Raw genomic sequence first — 21,004 nt, forward strand, 5'->3', positions numbered from 1 at the left:
AGGACAGAGGGACAGATTAGGAATAGTTTGTTATTATAAGATAGCTGTACTATGTGAAGAAGTATGGAGTTATTTGAAAATGGACTTGGGTTGGCTGTAAACATATTTTGCAAACTCTAGAGCAAGCACAAAAAAATGTAAAAAAGGAAGTATAATTGACATACTAAGAAAAGAGACAAAAAGAAATCATATAAAATGCTCAATTAAAACTACAAAGGCATAACAGCAGTGGAAGACAAAAACAGAAACAAAGAGAAGAGCAACAAATAGAAAACTAACACTCACGGCCACCGTACATGTATTTAACAGGAACTCGAGAAGACAAGAATAGAGGGACTGAAGGACAATTACATGAAAAGAATAACATGTAATTTCTACCAGTGATGAAATATATACATTCTGAGCATTGAAAAAAATTAAATAAAAATATACCCACACCTGCAGTCATCATAGTGAAATTTTCAAATATTAAAGATAAAGAAACATTTTCAAAATCTGCACAAAGTTGAAAAACAATTAGATGAGCTCAGGCTTCTCAATGATGACAGTAGATATCAGGAAATATAGAAAGGCTATCACTATGTATTTAGAAATGAAATAAACAGACTTTCATTCTAACATTGTATGACCAGATAGATTATTGTTTAGGAGCGAGGCCAATTTAAAAACATTTTAAGTTCACAAATACTAAGCAAGTTCTTCTCTATAGATCTTTTCTAAATAAAAGAACAATTAATTAAAAAGTGAACCTTTGCAAGAAGAAAAAGGAACCAAGGGCGTGAAATAAAAGAAACAATGGTGAGTAAACAAATTGATAAAAATAAAAGACTAAAAACCAAAGACCTTACGAGACACCCCACCAAAGAATATATACAGATGGCAAATAAGCATATGAAAAGATGCTCCATATCACTTGTCATCAGGGAAAGGCAAACTAAAGCAACAATGAGATACCACTACACACCTATTCGAATGGCCAAAATCCAGAACATTGACAACACCAAATGCTGGAGAGGATGTCGAACAACAAGATCGAGTTTCATTCCTTGTTAATGGGAATGCAAAATGGTGCAGCCACGTTGGAAGACAGTTTGGCGGTTTCTTACAAAACTAAACATATTATTACTATATGATCCAGCAATCACAGTCCTTGGTATTTACCCAAGAGAGCTAAAAACTTATGTCCACACAAAAACCTGCACATGAATGTTTATAGCAGCTTTATTCATAATTGCCAAAACTTGGAAGCAACCAAGATGTCCGTTAGTAGGTGAATAAACTCTGTCACATCCAGACAATGGAATATTATTCAGCGCTAAAAAGAAATAAGCTATCAAGCCATGAAAAGACATGGAGGAACCTTCAATGCATATTACTAAGTGAAAGAAACCAATCTGAAAACGCTCCATACTGCATGATTCCAACTATATGGTATTCTTGCAAAGGCAAAACTGTGGAGACTGTAAAATCTACATGGAAGTAGAGAAAAATAGCTATTAGTTTCTGCTGTAATAAAGTTTTAAATTACAAATTAAAAAAAAAAACTACCAATACCCCCCCCTCGAAAAAAGCAATGGAGATAAAAGTAAACAGAAATCACAAATTTAGTCAGAATGAGAGGAGGAAACTCATCGACAATACCGCGGTGACAAGGAGAGCTATTAGGCTTGGGAAAAGCCTTTTAATATTTTCCCTTTTTGTTCCCACGAAATCTATTATCTCCTGATGATAAGAAAATAATTACATTTATGAAGTTAAAATAGTTAACCTAGTATAATTCTCCCTTTACATTGGTGATAATATGATTGTTTTTTCACTTTCAATACCTATGGCATAATATAGTTTCAATAAAACCTACTCAGTATGTTCATCAAGATGCATGATTAAATGTCTTCATACTGGTCACAATAAATCACAATTCTGAAAACAATATATAAAAAATATTATTTTTTTATTTCCTACCTTCATCATCAGTACTTTGATTCTGTGGAGGTGTAGATTCTAACACAGGAACTTCTCTTGCTTTTGTGCACACCCAAGAAATTTGCCCAGCAGATGATTCTGATGCCCAGTCACACATGTCAAATTCAAATCCACAGGCCTGACACACTAAAGAGAGGAGAAGAAGATCTTGGTGGACTATCACAGTCTACTAGAGTGTCTGCTTACCCATGGTTATATGTTGAAATTGTAATCAAGGCTTAAACACACACACATGCTAATTCATATCTGGAAAATCTGATTCAATAAGTCTTACAGTATACCAGCAACTCTATTTTTCAAAAGTTCTTCAGTTGATCCAGATGGGCATCCTTCCCAAATGAGAACCATTGCCATAAAAAAATGCAAAGGGGTTTCCACTTTGCCTTGTACCACTGCCTCAGTTGTGATTTTTTAAATGGCATAATATCTGACTTTACTTACTTTATGGAATTAAGTTACTTAGTTTAAATCATTTACTATTCATAATCAGACTGAAATTTTACATAATGTATATGTATATGATTCCAAGATGGTCTTTAATGGAACTGTTTTGCAAAACATCACTTTAAATTGACATATTTAATATCTTTCACTTTTTGAATAAACCACAGACTTCTAATAACACTCCAGGTAAAACTAGGATATTAGCGTCAACGAAGCTTGGCAAGTGAGCATCCCCGTTAGTGGTCTGAGTCTCATAAACGGCCTAACACACCAACAAGGCAGGCATCTCAATTTAACACTTACACCTCAATCCTTCATCTGTAGACTGAAATCTGCAGAGACTTGTGTCTGGATGGCATAGTTCCTGCTCAGTATTTGATGCTTCTTGACATGGTAAAATTTCATCTGTTAAATTTAAATATTGGAAGGAAGTGAGATGCAGGTATTTCTTAAAATATATTTCTTAAAATGTTAGCATTTGTTCTACAAAGTGCCCTTCACCCAGTTCCTTGCTATGGCAGCGTCTCCCCGTAGGCACACAGAGAGAAAGACAGAGACAGAGAGAAAATAAAATAACCATTCCAACGCTTCTGGATTTTAATCAGATCTCTGTGGTAAGTGCCAGGCCCCCAAACCAAATCTTCCACGTCTCCACAGAAGTAAGTAACTTGACTTAATGTGGAAACGAAGAGCCATTATTAGCAGGATAATTGTACATGTGTCAAATATAACACACAATGTGCTTTTTAACTGGAAGCTGGATCTGCCTGGAACTGTTTCCTTTCTACCCTCACAAATGGTGCCTGTTTCTCCCCCACAGCCCTTCCAACACAGGACTTGAAGGTGGACTGGGTGTCCTTCCTGCCCCTGTTGCCACTTCCAGATAATTCTCACTCTCACCTTCCTAAATACCCGAGCTTTGAATCTCTTGACATCAAATGATATCCCTCACTGTGCCAGCTTGTTGCAGACTGGTGCACTTAACACTGGTGCACAGTGTTGACACTGGTGCACTTCCCCTCAATCCTTGAAGATTTTAGCTCTTGGCTCATTGTCATTCTTTGTCATTTCTATATTCACTTTCATCTTCCTCTTAATTTCTTGATTTTTTTTCTTATTGATAATGTTGAAGGAGAACTGTTGATGAAAAATGACTTCCGCCACCACTCCTCTGAGTATTATTATTACTAACGATGATAAAACTTTATCTTAACAACAAGTGGTCACTCCCCAACCATCATCCCTACCTTTCCACTCATTACCTCTAGTGGGTCAACTCTGACAATTTTTTGACGGCACCAGGCCCTAGGAGCTAATGGTCCTACAATTTTCCAATTCCTTTCATCCTCTATCATGTCCTCATTTCCTTTCTTATGGATGTCAGACAATGAGTCATTCCTGGCCTTTCCCATGCTTCCCCATACTCTCAGGGCAAAACTCTGGTAAGTACAACCCTCCATGTAGTGTAAGTGCCTGACAATTAGCTTTTTTGATTGTAAGTGCCTGACATTAAGCTTTTGATCAGTGTGATGTCTATTTCAAAGACGTCCATCTCAAATAAACATGTTGCTAGCTACACAACTGGATAAAGAGCCAGATCACCCTGTCCATGAAGCTCCCATTTTAGAAAGCCCAGGGTGACCTAGATAACTGACTGCTTGAGTGACCCCACTGTTCCCTTTCCATATTTTAATTCCTGATCTTATGTTTTAAATTCACCAATAAAGAGTGAAGTCCGGAAACCCCAGGCACACCACCCTTGACCCTCATAAAGCAGAACCCTACGACCTCGCTTGCTCTCTTTCTCCCCACGACCTTATTATGTGGCCCTTGGGCATGCCATGTACCCTCCAGGACCTATGAGTAATAAAACCTTGGTTTTTCAAATTTCCCTGGTGGTTGTTGCTAAGGTGTGTCTTGCAATCATAACAAGAACTACAAGGGCCGGACCAGCCACAACATTGGCTCTAGTCAGGGAAATGTCGTGGGGACTCACACAAGTTCAGTCATGCATCACTTAAAGACAGAGATACATTCTGAAAAATGTGTTTTTAGGCAATTTCATCTTCATACAAACATCGTAGAGTGTACTTACACAAACCTAGTTGGTTTAGCCTACTACACACGTAGGCTATATGTACTAATCTTATAGGACCATCATCATACATGAGGTCCGTCGTTGGCCGAAATGTCATTATGCAGCGCATTGCTGTAGTATGGGCCAGGTGAGTGCCCCAGAGATTCCTAACTGATATCCTCACTATCGATAGGCTGAGACCCATGCAAAATACTCCACCTACTCCAGCCTGCCTCTGTGCAGCCGAACATGACTGAAGAAGAGACCACTACCATGCTGACTGAAGGGACTTCATATTTGTGATTACTCACTTCAGCGCATTGTGGCCGCTCCACTACATTTTCCTAATTCTTCTTTTCCTCCATTCCTAGACAGCTAGTCAAAGCCCTCTACCCCCTCCTTAACCGTCTATCTCCTCCTTCCCCCTCATCATTCTCAACTTCATCTTGCTTCACATTTCATTGGGAAAATGAGAGCAATCAGAAGAAAACCTCACAAGTCCTGCCACCAGTCTACCTGCACCACTGCCCACATGCCTTTCCTCCTGGAACTGTGGGTCAACCAGCCATGCTCCTCTCTGGGCCCACTCTTTTCATTTATTCAGAAAATGCATCTCCTCTTGCCTGTTTAAGGAATCATTCCAGCAATTTCCTCCTCTCTTTTACATCAACATGTTTTCTTTCCCTTCAGCACACAAAGCGGCCAAAATTTCACCCATCTTAAGAAAACCTCCAGACCCTACAACCCCCTCCAACTAACTTCTCTAAGTTCTGACTGTTCTCACTGACCCCACACCAATTCTTTTCCCCTCATTCTCTCTTGAACCTGTTCCAATGGGGTTTTTCCAATTTTTTTATCGAGGTAAAAGTCACATAACACTAAATTCACTATTTTAACCATTTTAAAGTGTACAATTCAGTGGCTTTATACCTTCACAATGTCGTGCAATTATTACCACTATTTAATTCCAAAACACTTTCATCACTCCAAAATAAAACCCCATACCCATTAGCAGTCACTCCCCATTCTCTCCTCCTCCCCATCCCCCAAGCCTCTGGCAGCCACTAACCTGCTTTCTATCTCAATGGATTTGTCCATTCTGGACACTTCATATAGATGGAATCATAATATATGTGGCCTTTTGTGTTTGACTTCTTTCACTTAGCGTAATGTTTTCAAGGTCCTTTCATGTTGTAGCATGTATTATTCCTTTTTTTAACCCTTACCACTTCACTGCATATAGCAATGTTGACTTCTATATTGCTAAATATAATATGTAATTTTTCCTCCCCAACGTACCTGACATATCAGTAACATTGGACATAGTTGGTCACATCCTCTTTGTCCATCAGTAAATCTTTGCTTTATCTATAAAACACACCCAGAATCTCGTTACATCCTACCGCCTCCACTACTGCTATCAACTCTGGTTAAAAAGAACGTCATTCTTTACAGTAATTTGGATTATAGTAATAACTTCTTATTTTGCCTCCTTGTTGCTGCCCTTGCCACATTATGATCTTTAAATATATATCAGATGTCTCACCTGCTCAAACCCTTCCACGGGTTTCCATGCTACATGAAGTAAATGCAGAAGTCCTTAGCATGATCTTCCTCACACAAACTAGGCTTACTCTTGTCTTGGGAACTTTGCCTTTACAGTTCCTTCTAATATACACATGGTTTGCTCCCTCAACTCCTTGGCTCTTTTGCTCAGATAATATGTTCTCCATGTGACCATGCCTGATTACTCCATTTAAAACTTCATCTCACCCTCATCTGTGGCACTTCTTATCATGGTTTTCTGTTTTATTGTTCCCCATAGCACATATCACTGCTTGACAGAAAACATATTTCTTATTTATTTGCTTAGTGTCTTTCTCCCTCTAAGTAAAATGTTAAGCTCCATGAATGAAGGGATTATTGTTTGTTTTTTCACTGCTATCTTCCCAGCGTCTAGAAAAATTCTTTGCACTACATAGGTGCTCTATAAATACTTGTTTAATGAATGAATAAATAAATGTCCTAAGAATAGTTCAACAGAATCATTTAAAATATCATAGGTGCTATATAAATTGTTTACATTTTTACTTGGAATAAAATTGAAGCAATTGGTTATGAAAATGATTTACAAATAACATTTATAATCTGGTTTCTTCTAATGGGAACTGCAAATGATGAATATGCAAAGCCTCTTAAACGTAAGATTCACTGGAAATAAAACTGCATATACAATTAAGGGAGTATGGGCAATAAATGAAGCTAAGATTACACAATAATAATTATCATGAAACAATTAAAACTGTAATTTTTGTAGATTCGTATAATAGCTACAAATCTTCTGCCCCCTAGAGCTACATAATTAAGTACTGGCCACAGTTCAATTAAATGTTGTATATTATCTCTAATTTTTCACCATTTATACAAGACAAAAAACCCTGCAAAAGTACTGTAAATAAAAATAGCAAAACAGTCAAGTATAAATTGCATGGATTTAAAAATGTAGCCTGTGTCAATTGGTATCAAATATCTTTCACCAATGCCAATCACTTTTACTACCTTTGACCCCAAAACTGGAATTCGCAACCATAAAAACAGTGGTATATAGGTATATGCTGTGAACTAATTAATCTCCTAGACAGGTCTTTTTATTTTAGTGCATTCAATCTCAGAGCTCAAAGCTATTTAAAGATGTCAATTATTTATATTTATATTCATTTTCTCTTCCTCCCACCTTCTCTCTCTTATTCTTACATTGCACCACAATCTGGCTGTAGAAAATTACTTTGGGGATATTAAAATCCTCCATCAAAGATACACGATCAGCAGGATGAAGTTTGCCAACCATTTCAAGGTCCTTATACCAATGAGGCCACATGTCTAGAGCCTGCGATCCTTCAAATCTTATCTTGTACAAACAGGTTATGTGAAATTGGCCAGATTCTCTCAGATGGTAGAGAATGAAGTCCAAATCTCAAGGCCATTGCAGTCAAAGTTATGATTGACATCCACTTTTGACTCCAGGGGCTTTAGACAATTTCTTTGTAAATTTTCTTAAAGTAGTAATGGATTTCAATAAACAGTTATTGGATCTTAAATGGTAGCTAGAAGTTAGTAAGACAAAAAAGGTAACTAGGTCCTTAGTTATTTAACTAGATAATATGTATGTATCATTCAGATTCTCATTAAGGGATGATTCGTGTATTTGGAGCTTTTATAAATGAGACTAAGAAAAGTCCTGGCAAATCAATCTAAAAATATTCACAGAATATTCACAATATTCTGATTATGAGCCACAGCATGCGATCTTTACAAAAAATTATAAGAAGAAATTTATTCAAGAATCAGTGATTAAGCACATTCTTATTTAGTCACAGTCACAAACCTTGATTTTTTTCTTTTCATACATGCTACTTTAGTAAAGTCTAAATAGATCCTCCTTTCAATGAATGTATAGTGAATTTTCTTATCTTGGGAAGGGGCTGTAGTTAGCATGGTACTGTTTGAAGGTGTGGGAATAGTCTAAAAGATTTCTCTAATATTAGAAAAAGAATTTAGTTTTATTGTCCAACTTGCAAAATGTTCAGAAGCCATGAAAATACCTATACCTTAAGTATTTTTATAAATAAAGTTGTTTACATTTTTATAGTAAAGAGAAATATATATATAGTAAAACAATAGAGTTAAGTGTTTTCTGTAAAGATAACAGTACTTAGTAATCTGTGTAGTAGCTTCCTTACCATCAGAATGTTTTAAACTTTAAAAAGTTACTATTCTTTTTTTAAATTTATTTTTTAATTCATGTACAATAAAACTTATACCTTTGGGTATTCAGTTCTGTGAGTTTTGACAAACATAGAGCCACGATCTGCCAATCAATCAATATTCCATTTATTCAGGCATTATACTAATGTCTTTCACCAGTATTTTGTAGTTTTCAGAACACAAATCCAGCATATATTTTGTTAGATTTATATGTAAGAATTTACTTTGTATTACAAATGGTGCAATTTTTCTAATTTCAATTTTGAATTGTTCATTGACATGATACAGAAATACAATTGACTTTATACTGACCTCGTATACTGCTACTATGATAAACTCATTTACTAGTTCCAGCAGCTTTTTTTTAAATAAATTCTGTGATATTTTGTGCATAGACAATCATGTAATCTGCAAATGTGGATAGATTTATTTCTTCTGTTCCAATTGTATGCCTTTACTTATATGTCTTATCTTTTTTTTTTTTTTTTGTGAGGAAGATCAGCCCTGAGCTAACATCCATGCTAATCCTCCTCTTTTTGCTGAGGAAGACCGGCTCTGAGCTAACATCCACTGCCAATCCTCCTTCTTTTTTTCCCCAAACCCCCCGTAGATAGTTGTATGTCATAGTTGCACATCCTTCTAGTTGCTGTATGTGGGACACGGCCCCAGCATGGCCGGAGAAGTGGTGCGTCAGTGTGCGCCTGGGATCCGAACCCGGGCCGCCAGTAGCAGAGTGCCCGCACTTAACCGCTAAGCCACGGGGCCAGCCCCTATATGTCTTATCTTATTGCATTGGCTAGAACTTCCAGTATGTTGTTGAACGGAAGTGGTAAGAAAGGACATCCTTGTCTGGTTCTCAGTCTTAGGGGTGAAGCATTTCTTCTTTCATCATTAGGTATAATGTTAGCTGTTGGGTTTTTCTACATTTCCTTTATTAGGTTAAAGATGTTCATAGTTTGCTGAGGTATGTTGAATTTTGTGAAATGCTTTTTCTGCATCTACTGAGATCATCACGTGCTTTTCTTCTTTAGTCTGTTAACACGGTTAATTATGCTGATTACTTTCCAAACACTGAACCAGCTCTGTATTTCCTGGATGATTGTGATGTATTATCTTTTAAATATATTACTGAATTCCATGTGCTAATATTTTGTTGATGATTTTTGTGATAGAAATGTTGGTCTGTAGTTTTCTTTTCTTATAATATTTTTGTCCGGTTTCAGTGTTAGGTCAAAGCTGCCCTTACAGAATAAGATGACAAATATTATCTTCACTTATATTTTCTGGAATAGAATGTATAAAATTGGTGTTATTTCTTCCCTAAATATTTGATACAATTTTCCAGTGAAACTATGTGGTCCTGGAGTTTTCTTTAATGTAAGATTTTCACTACGAGTACTATTTCTTTAAGAAATATAAAACTATTCAAGTTATCACATTCTTCTTGAGTGGCTTTTGATCGTTTGTGACTTTCAAGGAAATTGTCCATTTCATATAAATTTTTGAATTTATATGAATAGAGTTTCATATAAATTTTTGAATTTATGTGAATAGAGTTATTTGTAGTATTCCCTTATTACTATTATCCTTTTAATATCTGTAGAGTCTTCAGTGTTAACCCCTGTTTCATTATTGATTAGGTAATGTGTGTCTTCTCTCTTTTTTTCTTGATCATCCCAGCTAGAAACTTTATGACTTTTATTTACCTTTTCAAAGAACTAGCTTTTGGTTTCAATAATTTTCTCCATATTTTTCCATGTTCAATTCCATTATTTCTTATCTTTATATAAATATTATTTTCCTGCTGCTTGATTTAGCTTTAACATATTCTCCTTTTTCTACTTTGTTTAGACAGATAATTAAATTAATGGCTTGAGATAGTTTTTCTTCCTAATAAAATTTTTATATCTATTAATTTCCTTCTAGCACTGTTTTAGCTATATTACACAACTTTTAATGAGTTATATTTTCATTTTCATTAAGTTCAAAATACTTCACTATTTTGAAGTACGTTTTATTTAAACGCGTGGCACTTAATTTCCAAATAATTGTGGATTTCCCAGATTTGTAATTTAATTTCATGTTGGTCAGGGGACATATTTTATATGATTTCAATTGTTTTAAAATTCTTAAGGTTGGTTTTGTGATCCCAAGAGTGCCATGCTAAGCCATACTACAGCCTGGAAAATTCAGTAATATTGATCCTGTCTTTATTTAACATTTTAATGTTTTGTTCATCATTCATTTTTTTCATTAATCGTGATTTTTTTTTTGGCTTTCTTTCCACATATTTTATTGATTATTTGAAGTAATAAAAATTTTCTTTTGAGATAGTAAACCAGCATATTTATTTAGGGAATCCCATCTCATGCCAAGTTACTTGCCAAGGAAGGTAACAAATATAGTTACTTGTGATTTTCAATTCAATATATTTTTTTTTTGAAAACAATTATTTTTTTGACTTCTGAATCTTTTTTTTTTAATTTTTTGTTTATTGCAGTAACATTGGTTTATAACATTGTATAAATTTCAGGTGTACATCATTACACTTCCATTTCTGCATAGATTACATCATGTTCACCACCCAAATACTAACTACAACCCATCACCACACACTTGTGCCGAATTATCCCTTTTACCCTCCTCCCTCCCCCCTTCCCCTCTGGTACCCACCAATCCAATCTCTGTCTCTATGTTTTTGTTTGTTGTTGTTATTATCTACTACTTAATGAGTGAGATCATACGGTATTTGACCTTCTCCCTCTGACTTATTTCACTTTGCATGATACCCTCAATGTCCATCCATGTTGTCACAAATGGCTGGATTTCATCGTTTCTTATGGTTGAGTAGTATTCCATTGTGTATATATACCACATCTTCTTTATCCATTTGTCCCTTGATGGGCACTTAGGTTGCTTCCAAGTCTTGGTTATTGTGAATAACGCTGCAATGAACACAGGGGTGCATGTATCTTTACACATTGGTGTTTTCAAGTTCTTTGGATAAATACCCAACAGTGGAATAGCTGGAGCATATGGTAGTTCTATCCTTAATTTTTTGAGGAATTTCCATACTGTTTTCCATAGTGGCTGCACCAGTTTGCACTCCCACCAACAGTGTGTGAGAGTTCCCTTGTCTCCACATCCTCTCCAACACTTGTTGTTTCCTGTCTGGTTAATTATAGCCATTCTGACGGGTGTGAGGTGATATCTCATTGAAGTTTTGATTTGCTTTTCCCTGATAGTTAATGATTTTGAACATCTTTTCATGTGCCTGTTGGCCATCTGTATATCTTCTTTGGAGAAATGTCTGTTCAGGTCTTTTGCCCATTTTGTAATTGGGTTGTTAGTTTTTTTGTTGTTGAGATGCATGAGTTCTTTATATATTTTGGCTATTAACCCCTTATCCGATGTTTGGTTTGCAATTATCTTCTCCCAGTTGTTAGGTTGTCTTTTCATTTTGTTGATGGTTTCCTTTGCTGTGCAGAAGCTTTTTAGTTTGATGTTGTCCCATTTGTTTATTTTTTCTATTGTTTCTCTTGCCCAGTCAGACATGGTGCTTGAAAATATGTTGCTAAGACTGATGTTGAAGAGCGTACTGCCTATGTTTTCTTGTAGAAGTTTCACGGTTTCAGGTCTTACATTCAAGTCTTTAATCCATTTGGAGTTCATTTTTGTGCATGGTGTAAGGTAAGGGTCTACTTTCATTTTTTTGCAGTTGGGGAAAACTGGTTATCCAGTTTTCCCAACACCATTTGTTGAAGAGACTTTCTTTTCCCCTTTGTATGTTCTTGGCTCCTTTGTCAAAGATGAGCTGTCCATAGATGTGTGGGTTTATTCCTGGGCTTTCAATTCTATTCCATTGAGCTGTGTGTCTGTTTTTGTCCCAGTCCCATGCTGTTTGGTTACTATAGCTTTGTAGTATATTTTGAAATCAGGGAGTGTGATACCTCCACCTTTGTTCTTTTTTCTCAGGATTCCTTTGGCTATTCGGGGTCTTTTGTTGTTCCATATAAATTTTAGGATTCTTTGTTCTATTTCTGTGAAAAATGTTGTGGGAACTTTGATAGGGATTGCATTGAATCTATAGATTGCTTTACGAAGTATGAACATCTTAACTATGTTAATTCTTCCAATCCCAGAACACGGAATATCTTTCCATTTCTTTGTGTCTTCTTCAATTTCTTTCAGCAATGTTTTATACTTTTCGGAGTACAAATCTTTCACCTCTTTGGTTAAGTTTATTCCTAGGTATTTTATTCTTTTTGTTGCGATTGTAAATGGGATGGTATTCTTAATTTCTCTTTCTGCTACTTCGTTGTTAGTGTATAGAAATGCAGCTCATTTTTGTATGTTGATTTTGTAACCTACAACTTGACCATATTCGCTTATTACTTCTAAAAGTTTTTGGTGGATTCTTTAGGGTTCTCTATATATAAAATCATGTCATCTGCAAATAGTGAGAGTTTCACTTCTTCCTTTCCAATTTGGATCCCTTTTATTTCTTTCTCCTGCCTGATTGCTCTGACTAGGACTTCCAGTACTATGTTAAATAGGAATGGTGAAAGTGGGCATCCTTGTCTGGTTCCTGTTCTTAGAGGGATAGCTTTCAGTCTTTCACCATTGAGGATGATATTAGCTGTGGGTTTGTCATATATGGCCTTTATTATGTTGAGGTAGTTTCCTTCTATACCCATTTTATTCAGAGTTTTTATCATAAATGGATTCTGTATCTTGTCAAATGCTTTCTCTGCATCTATTGAGATGATCATGAGATTTTTATTCCTCATTTTATTAATGTGGTGTATTATATTGATTGATTTACCAATGTTGAACCATCCCTGCATACCTGGAATAAATCCCACTTGATTATGGTGTATAATCTTTTTAATATGTTGTTGTATGCGATTTGCTAGTATTTTGTTCAGGATTTTTGCATCAATGTTCATCAGTGATATTGGCCTGAAATTTTCTTTTTTTGTGTAGTCCTTGTCTGATTTTGGTATCAGGGTAATGTTGGCTTCGTAGAATGAGTTAGGGGGCTTCCCCCCTCCTCAAGTCTTTGGAACAGTTTGAGAAGTATAGGTATTAAGTCTTCTTTGAATGTTTGGTAGAATTCACCAGGGAAGCCGTCTGGTCCTGGAATTTTATTTTTGGGGAGGTTTTTGATTACTGTTTTGATCTCCTTACTGGTGATTGGTCTATTCAAATTCTCTACTTCTTCTTGATCCTGTTTTGGAAGGTTGTATGATTCTAAGAATTTATCCATTTCTTCCAGATTGTCAAATTGGTTGGCATATAGCTTTTCATAGTATTCTCTTATAATCTTTTGTATTTCTGAGGTGTCTGTTGTAATTTCTCCTCTTTCGTTTCTGATTTTACTTATTTGTGCCTTCTCTCTTTTTTCCAGGTGAGTCTAGCTAAAGGTTTGTCAATTTTGTTTATCTTTTCAAAGAACCAGCTCTTGGTTTTATTAATTTTTCTATTGATTTTTTAGTCTCTATTTCATTTATTTCTGCTCTGATTTTTATTATTTCCCTTCTTCTACTGATTTGGGGCTTTGTTTGTTCTTCTTTTTCCACTTCCTTTAGGTGCATTTTTAGATTGTTTATTTGAGATTTTCCTTATTTTTTGAGATAGGCCTGTATTGCTATAAACTTCCCTGTTAGAACCAATTTTGCTGTATCCTATAAATTCTGGCATGTCGTATTTTCATTTTGATTTGTCTCCCAGTATTCTTTGATTTCTCCTTTGATTTCTGGGTGACCCAATCGTTGTTCAGTCGCATTTTGTTTAATCTCCACGTATTTGTGGATTTTCTGATTTTCTTCTTATAGCTGATTTCTACTTTTATACCGTTGTGGTCAGAAAAGATGCTTAGTATTATTTCAATCTTCTTAAATTTATGGAGACTTGTTTTGTGGCCTGATATGTGATCAGTCCTGGAGAACGTCCCATGTGCATTTGAAAATAATGTGTATTCTTCAGTCTTTGGATGGAATGCTCTGTATATATCTACTAGGTCCATCTGTTCTAGTGTGTCATATAAGGCCAATGTTTCCTTATTGATCTTCTGTTTGGAGGATATATCTGTTGGTGTAAGTGGAGTGTTAAAGTCCCCTACTATTATTGCGCTATTGTCTATTTCTATTTTTATGTCTGTTAATAGTTGCTTTATATATTTAGGTGCACCTACATTGGGTGCATAGTTATTTACAAGTGTTATACCCTCTTGTTGGAAGGTTCCCTTGATCGTTATGCAATGCCCTTCTTTGTCTCTTTTTACAGATTTTGTTTTAAAGTCTATTTTGTCTGATAGGAGTATTGCTACCCCAGCTTTCTTTTCATTGCCATTTGCGTGGAGTATCTTTTTCCATCCCTTCACTTTCAGTTTGTGAGTGTCTTTAGGTCTGAAGTGTGTCTCTTGTATGCAGCATATGTTTTATCAAATCAGCCACCCTATGCCTTTTAATTGGAGCATTTAGTCCATTGATGTTTAAAGTAGCTATTGGTAAGTATGTATTTACTGCCATTTTTTAACTTTTTTTTTCTCAGTGTTTTAGTAGTCCTTCTCTGTTCCTTTCTCCTTCTATACAGAATTGATGGTCTCTTTAGTTTGACCTCTGTCTGAAAGCTCTACTCTTTAACTGCCCTCCTCCCTCCTTTTATGTTTTTTATATCATATCTAACCTGTTTTTTGTACATTTGTATCCATTACCCTCTTATCATGGAAATAGATAATTTCCCCTATTTGCAGCCTTCTTTTTTCCCCTTAAATCAGTCCCTTTAACATTTCTTGTGGCACTGGTTTCTTGTTGACAAACTCCTTTAATTTTTGCTTGTCTGGGAAATTTTTGCTCTCTCCTTCCATTTTGTATGATAACCATGCTGGGTAGAGTATTCTTGGCGGTAAGTTGTTTCCTTTTAGCACTTTAAATATATTGTGCCACTCTCTTCTAGCCTGTAAGGTTTCTGCTGAGAAATCAGCTGATAGCCTTACGTGGTTTCCTTTGTATGTAACTGCTATTTCTCTTGCGACTTTCAGGATTCTCTCTTTATCTTTAATTCTGGATATTTTGATTATGATGTGTCTTGGTGTGGACCTCATTGCGTTTATCTTGTTTGGGGATCTCTCTCCTTCCTGTACTTGCATGTTTGTTTCCTTCTTTAGGTTAGGGAAGTTTTCATCTATTATTTCTTGAAATAGATTCTCTGCCCCTTTGTCTTGCTATTCTTCTTCCAGGACACCTATAACATGGATGTTAGTGCCCTTGATGTTGCCCCGGGGGTCCCTTAGACTGTCCTCACTCTTTTTAATTCTTTTCTCTTTTACCTGTTCAGCTTGGGTAATTTCTTCTAGTCTTTTGTTCAGCTCGCAGATCCATTCTTCCATATCCTCTACTCTGCTTTTGAGTCCCTCTAGTGAATTTTTCATTTCCAGTATTGTATTCCTCATTTCTGATTGGGTCTTTTTCATATCTTTCATTTCTTTGTTGACATTCTCACTGAGTTCATCTATTCTTCTCCCCAGATCAGTGAGCATCCTTAACCCTCTTTGTTTGAACTCTCTGTCAGGTAGGTTGCTCATTTCTGTTTCACTTAGCTCCTTTTCTGGGGTTTTGTCCTGTTCCCTTACTTGGAATGTATCCTTTTGCCTCCTCATTTTGCCTCTTTCCCTGTGCTTGTGTCTATGTATTAGGTAGGTCAGCTATGTCTCCTGCTCTTGGATAGGTCACCTTATATAAGTGATGCCTTAGGAGGCCTGCAGTGTGCTTCCCTCAGTTCTCAACGTTCCAGGGTGTCCCCTATGTGGTCTACGTGTGCCCTTCTGTTGTGGCCTGTTTGCTCTCCCTGTAGGCACCCAGGGAGGTCAAGTTATGCCCCTGGCCAGCTGTTTTAATGCTCAGCTGCTTGTAGTTGTTGTGGGGCCTTCAGTCTCTTTATCAGGTGTAGGGAGCCTCAGCACAGTTGGCTGCAAGTTCTAATACCACATCTGTGTTGCCGTATTTCTTTTAAGTGAGTAGACCCCCAGTGTGGCATGTTGTTAGGCTCAGGGTCTCACAATTGCTATATGCCTCCAGCCTTTATGTCTCTTGTCAGCTCTCTGAGGATTGCAGCTGGGTGGGGCTGGCCTCAGGCATGGGAGTACTCAATTGTTTCATGCTTTGGAAGGTGGTGCAAACCCCCTATGTGGGTCTTTGAGAACCACAAGTCTTCTGCAGCTGACAAGCCCTGCCACCCACAGGTCCACACACACAGTCAACACAGTCCTGCCCCGTGTGGGTGCCCGAACCTCCTGAAGTGGACCCAGTGTCTCCACGGTGGGAGCCCCACACACTCCACCACCGCCCCACACACTCCACCTGCTCCTTGTGCACGCCCTGCCCCACTGAAGTGGGCTCAGTTGTCAGGCTGCAGAGAATCCAGTCACCAATCTATGCAGGCCCACAAGTTGCCTGAGGTCTTGTTGTTGGGTGGGGCCAGTCTCTAGGGTGGGCTGCCGCCCTGGCTGAGCTGGAATAAATAGGTGCTCTAGTGGGTGGGGCAGACCCTGGGCTAGCAGGCCCCAAGGGAGAACTCCAATGGCCTATGTGTCAGCCAGCCCACACCAGGACACAACAATGGCCACCGCCAATGTCCCAGTCCCTGGAGAAGTTTCACCTCTCACCAAGATGCACTCAGGGCCTATCAGGTGAGTCTCTTTTCACCAAAGCACTGTTTACCTTTCTTTCTGGTGATTTTCGGTTGCTTTCTGAAACGGGTGAGTTTGCACATGGGCCTTTAAGAGCCAGTTTTAATTTCTTTGTGAACCAGCTTTTCTGGGGGTGCTCCCCAATGTTTTAGTAGCAGGCAAAGTCAGATATTATGCCACGTGTCTCGACTGTGCTGGGTCCACAATATGCCCACAGTGGGAGCAATCCCAGCTAAGGGCCCCGCTCCTCCAGGGAGGGCTGCGTACCTTTGGGCTGCTCCCAGGTGGTCGTGAAGTAGGCAGCTTGTGAAGGTGGCGTTTTTTCTCTCCAGAGGGGAGTTTCTGCCTCTTACACCTCAATTAGGATCGTCCTTTGTTGCAGGAGTTCCTCTTATCTAGCTTTCAGTTCTGTTTCGGGGTAGCTTTTCCACGAGTAGTTGTAAATTGACTGTGTCCGTGGGAGGAGGTGAGTTCAGAGTCTGATTACACCGCCATGTTGACCTCTTTCTCAATTGTGATTTTTAATGTATTGTATTAAAATATTATTTACCTTAATTAGCAGGTGTCTTAGTCTGCTCGGGCTGCCATAACAAAGTACCGTAGACTGGATAGCTTAAACAACAGAAATTTATTTTCTCACAGTTCTAGAGACTGGAAGTTCAAAATCAAGGTGTCACCAGCAAATTGCCCTGAGTTGCTTAAAGGAAGTTTCAACAGCTCCTCAAAGTAGTTGGGAAGTCCTTAAAATACTTTTTGTTGTGCTTGCTTGAGACAGAACATTGTCAAATAGCCAAACCACAGAACCAGTCCAGACCAGAAAGGTCCAAGATGGTGATAGGGTGCCATAGGCAAAAGAAGACGTGTGCAAAAAGTGCTGTGTGCAAAAAGGGAAGATCTGTGCATGCCCCAAGACAAAAACTTCCTCATGCATATTCATTTCCACTCCAGATAAAATACACCTGCTCTCCTTGTTCAGAGAGCCATAACTTTGTGAAATTATTCCCTATGGTCTCCATTTTGTTTACTGCATGCTGTAAATAAAATTCTGTTTTGTGTGACAACTACTTCTGGTGCAGTTTGACTAACTTGCCAGGGAGCAGCCTCACTTTGGTCTGATAACAAGTGTGCCAGCATGGTGGAGTTCTCATAAGGGCTCTCTTCCTGGCTTGCAGATGGCTGCCTTCTCACTGTATCATCACATGACAGAGAGACAGGGTGAGGGAGAGGAAGGAGGAGAAGAAGTGGGAGAAAGAGGGAGAGGGAGAGGGAGAGAGACAGAGACAGAGAGAGAGAAAGAGAAATCTCCTTTTCTTATAAGGTCACCCTCCTATCAGATTAGGGCCCAAACTTTACAATCTTATTTATACTTATAAGACTAATTATCTTCCTAAGACACTATCTCCAGATACAGTCACACTGGGGGTTAGGGCTTCAGCATATGAAATTTGGAGGGGCACAGTTCAGTCCGTAGCAGCAAGTTTATAGTGTCTCCTTAAATTTTGCTTCAGGGTGAGTGTCTCACTTGCCTTTCTGTAGTGTTGCCCCTGGACCAAGGCTATGGTTTATCTTAGTGAATGTTCCATGCGCACTTAAAAGAATGAGTATCCTGCTATAGATTTTTATTATTTTTCATAAATGTCAATTATATCAAGTTGGTAGATGATGTTCAGGTTGTCTAAATTATTTACTTATTTATTTTTATTGAGATATAATTGACATGTAACACTGAGTAAGTTTAAGGGGTACAATGTGTTGATTTGATACATTTATGTATCATAATATGATTACCACTGGAGCATTAGCTAACACTTCTCTTATGTCACATAATTATTATTTCTTTTTTGTGGTGAGAACATTTAAGATCTAGTCTCTTAGCAACTTTGAAGTTTATAACGCAACATTGTTGATTATAATCATTATGCTGTGCATTAGCTCTACAGAAATTCAGCTTCTAACTGCAGGTTTGTATCCTTTGACCAACATCTCCCTAATTCCCCCATTGCCCCCCTCAGTTCCTGGTAATCACCATTCTATTCTCTGTTTCTACAAATTTGACTTTTTTAGATTCCACACATAAGTGAGATCATACGTGTTTGTCTGTCTGTGTCTGACTTATTTTACTTAGCATAATGTCCTCCAGGTTCATCCATGTTGTTGCAAATGTCAGGATATCCTTCTTTTTTAAGGTTGACTAATATTCTATTGTATATATATACCATATACCATTCATCCATTGATGGGCACTTAGGTTATTTCCATATCTTGGCTATTGTGAATAATGCTGCAATGAATGTGAAAGTGCAGGTATCTCTACAAGATCTTGATTTCAATTCCATTAGATATATATCCAGAAGTGGAATTGCTGGATCATATGGTAGCTCTATTTTTAATATTTGGAGGAATCTCCATACTGTTTTCTATAGCGGTTACACCAATTTACATTCCCACCAACAGTGCACAATGATTCCCTTTTCTCCACATCCTCGCCAACACTTGTTATCTCTTGTCTTCTTGATGATAGCCATGCTAACAGGTGTGAGGTGATATATCACTGTGGTTTTGGTTTGCATTTCCCTGATGATTAGTGATGTTCAGCATCTTTTCATGTACCTGTTGATCATCTGTATGTTTTCTTTGCAAAAACGTCTATTCAAATGTTCTGCCCATTTTTAAATTGGATTATCTGGGTTTTTTTTGCTGTTGAGTTGTATGAGTTCTGTATATATCTTGGATATTAAACCCTTATCTGATATATGGTCTGCAAATATTTTCTCCCATTCCATAGGTTGCCTTTTCATTTTGTTGATTGTTTCTTTTGCTGTGCAGAAGCTTTTTAGTTTGATGTAGCCCCACATTTTTTTTTTTTTGCTTTTGTTGCTTGTGCTTATGGTGTCATATCCAAAAAATTGTTGCCAAGACCAATGTCAAAGAGCTTTTTCCCTCTGTTTTTCTCTGAGCTTTACGATTTCAGATCTTATATGTTTAAGGCTTTAATCCATTTTGAGTTAATTTTTGTTAGTTGTGTAAGATAGGGGTTCAATTTCATTTTTATGCATGCAATTATCAATTATCCAGTTTTCTCAACACCCTTTACTGAAGAGTCTATCCTTTCCCCATTAAGTAGTCTTGGCTCTTGTGAAATCTTAGTTGATATTATATGCACTGTTTTATTTCTGGGCTCTCTATTCTGTTCCATTGGTCTATGTGTCTTTTTTTAATGCTAGTATCACACTGTTTTAATTACCATAGGTTTGTAGTATAGTTTAAAATCAGGAAGTATGATGCCTCTGGCTTTGTTCTTCTTTCTCAGGATTGCTTGGGCTATCAGGGGTCTTTTGTGGTTCCATGCAATTTTAGGGGTTTTCTCCCCATAGCTTTTCTAAATTCTTGCTGACTTTTTTTGCATACTTGTTCTATCAATTACTGAGAGATGTGTGCTCAAGTTGCCTGGTAATTGTGGATTGGTTTATTTCTTCTTTTCATTCTAACAGTTTTGCCTCACATATTTTGGAGCACTATTGTTAGGTGCATACATATTTAGGACTGGTCTGTCTTCTTCTTGAATTTATCCTTTTATCATTATATAATGTCCCTATTTATCCCTGTTAATTTTCCTTGTTGTGAAGCACACTTTGTTTGATATTGATATAGCCATTCCACCTTCCTTTTGATTGCTGTTGCATAGTGAATCCTTTTAAATTTCTTTACTTTTAAATAATCTGCATCACTATATTTAAAATGGGCTTTTGAATATAATTAGTTCTCATGCTATATCCAATCTGACCTCTGACTTCTAAAAGGAAAACTTAGACCACTTATATTTAATGTAATTATTGTATGATTAGAATTAGGTTAGCAATTTTATTATTTTTCAGTTTGTCTCCTCTATTTTTACTACACTTTGTGCTCTTTACAACATCCCCTGCTATCAATTTCTGCTTTTATCATCTATTTCCCTTTGTCTTCTAGTGGATTATTACAATATTTTATATTTTATGTGTTCGATTTTAATGTGTTATTGTCCTTTACTTGTATCTGTTTAG

At 37.1% G+C, this 21,004-nt stretch overlaps 1 protein-coding gene across 6 annotated transcripts in view; it reads right to left on the minus strand.

Annotated features, from left to right (window-relative positions):
* MALRD1 (MAM and LDL receptor class A domain containing 1) overlaps nucleotides 1-21,004 on the minus strand; it is an 846,741-nt gene that overhangs the window by 631,739 nt on the left and 193,998 nt on the right. For all 6 annotated transcript variants that reach the window (XM_087420773.1, XM_087420775.1, XM_087420776.1 and 3 more), the window contains 2 exons: nucleotides 2,731-2,832; nucleotides 1,963-2,109 (listed from right to left, as the gene is read on the minus strand). In XM_087420773.1, the coding sequence (XP_087276899.1) occupies nucleotides 1,963-2,109; nucleotides 2,731-2,832 (249 nt within the window). The remainder of the gene's footprint in view (nucleotides 1-1,962; nucleotides 2,110-2,730; nucleotides 2,833-21,004) is intronic.

Source organism: Ceratotherium simum, chromosome 32, assembly GCF_057802395.1.
Source record: "Ceratotherium simum simum isolate JZ-2026a chromosome 32, ASM5780239v1, whole genome shotgun sequence".
In the NCBI taxonomy this organism is placed as follows: domain Eukaryota; kingdom Metazoa; phylum Chordata; class Mammalia; order Perissodactyla; family Rhinocerotidae; genus Ceratotherium; species Ceratotherium simum.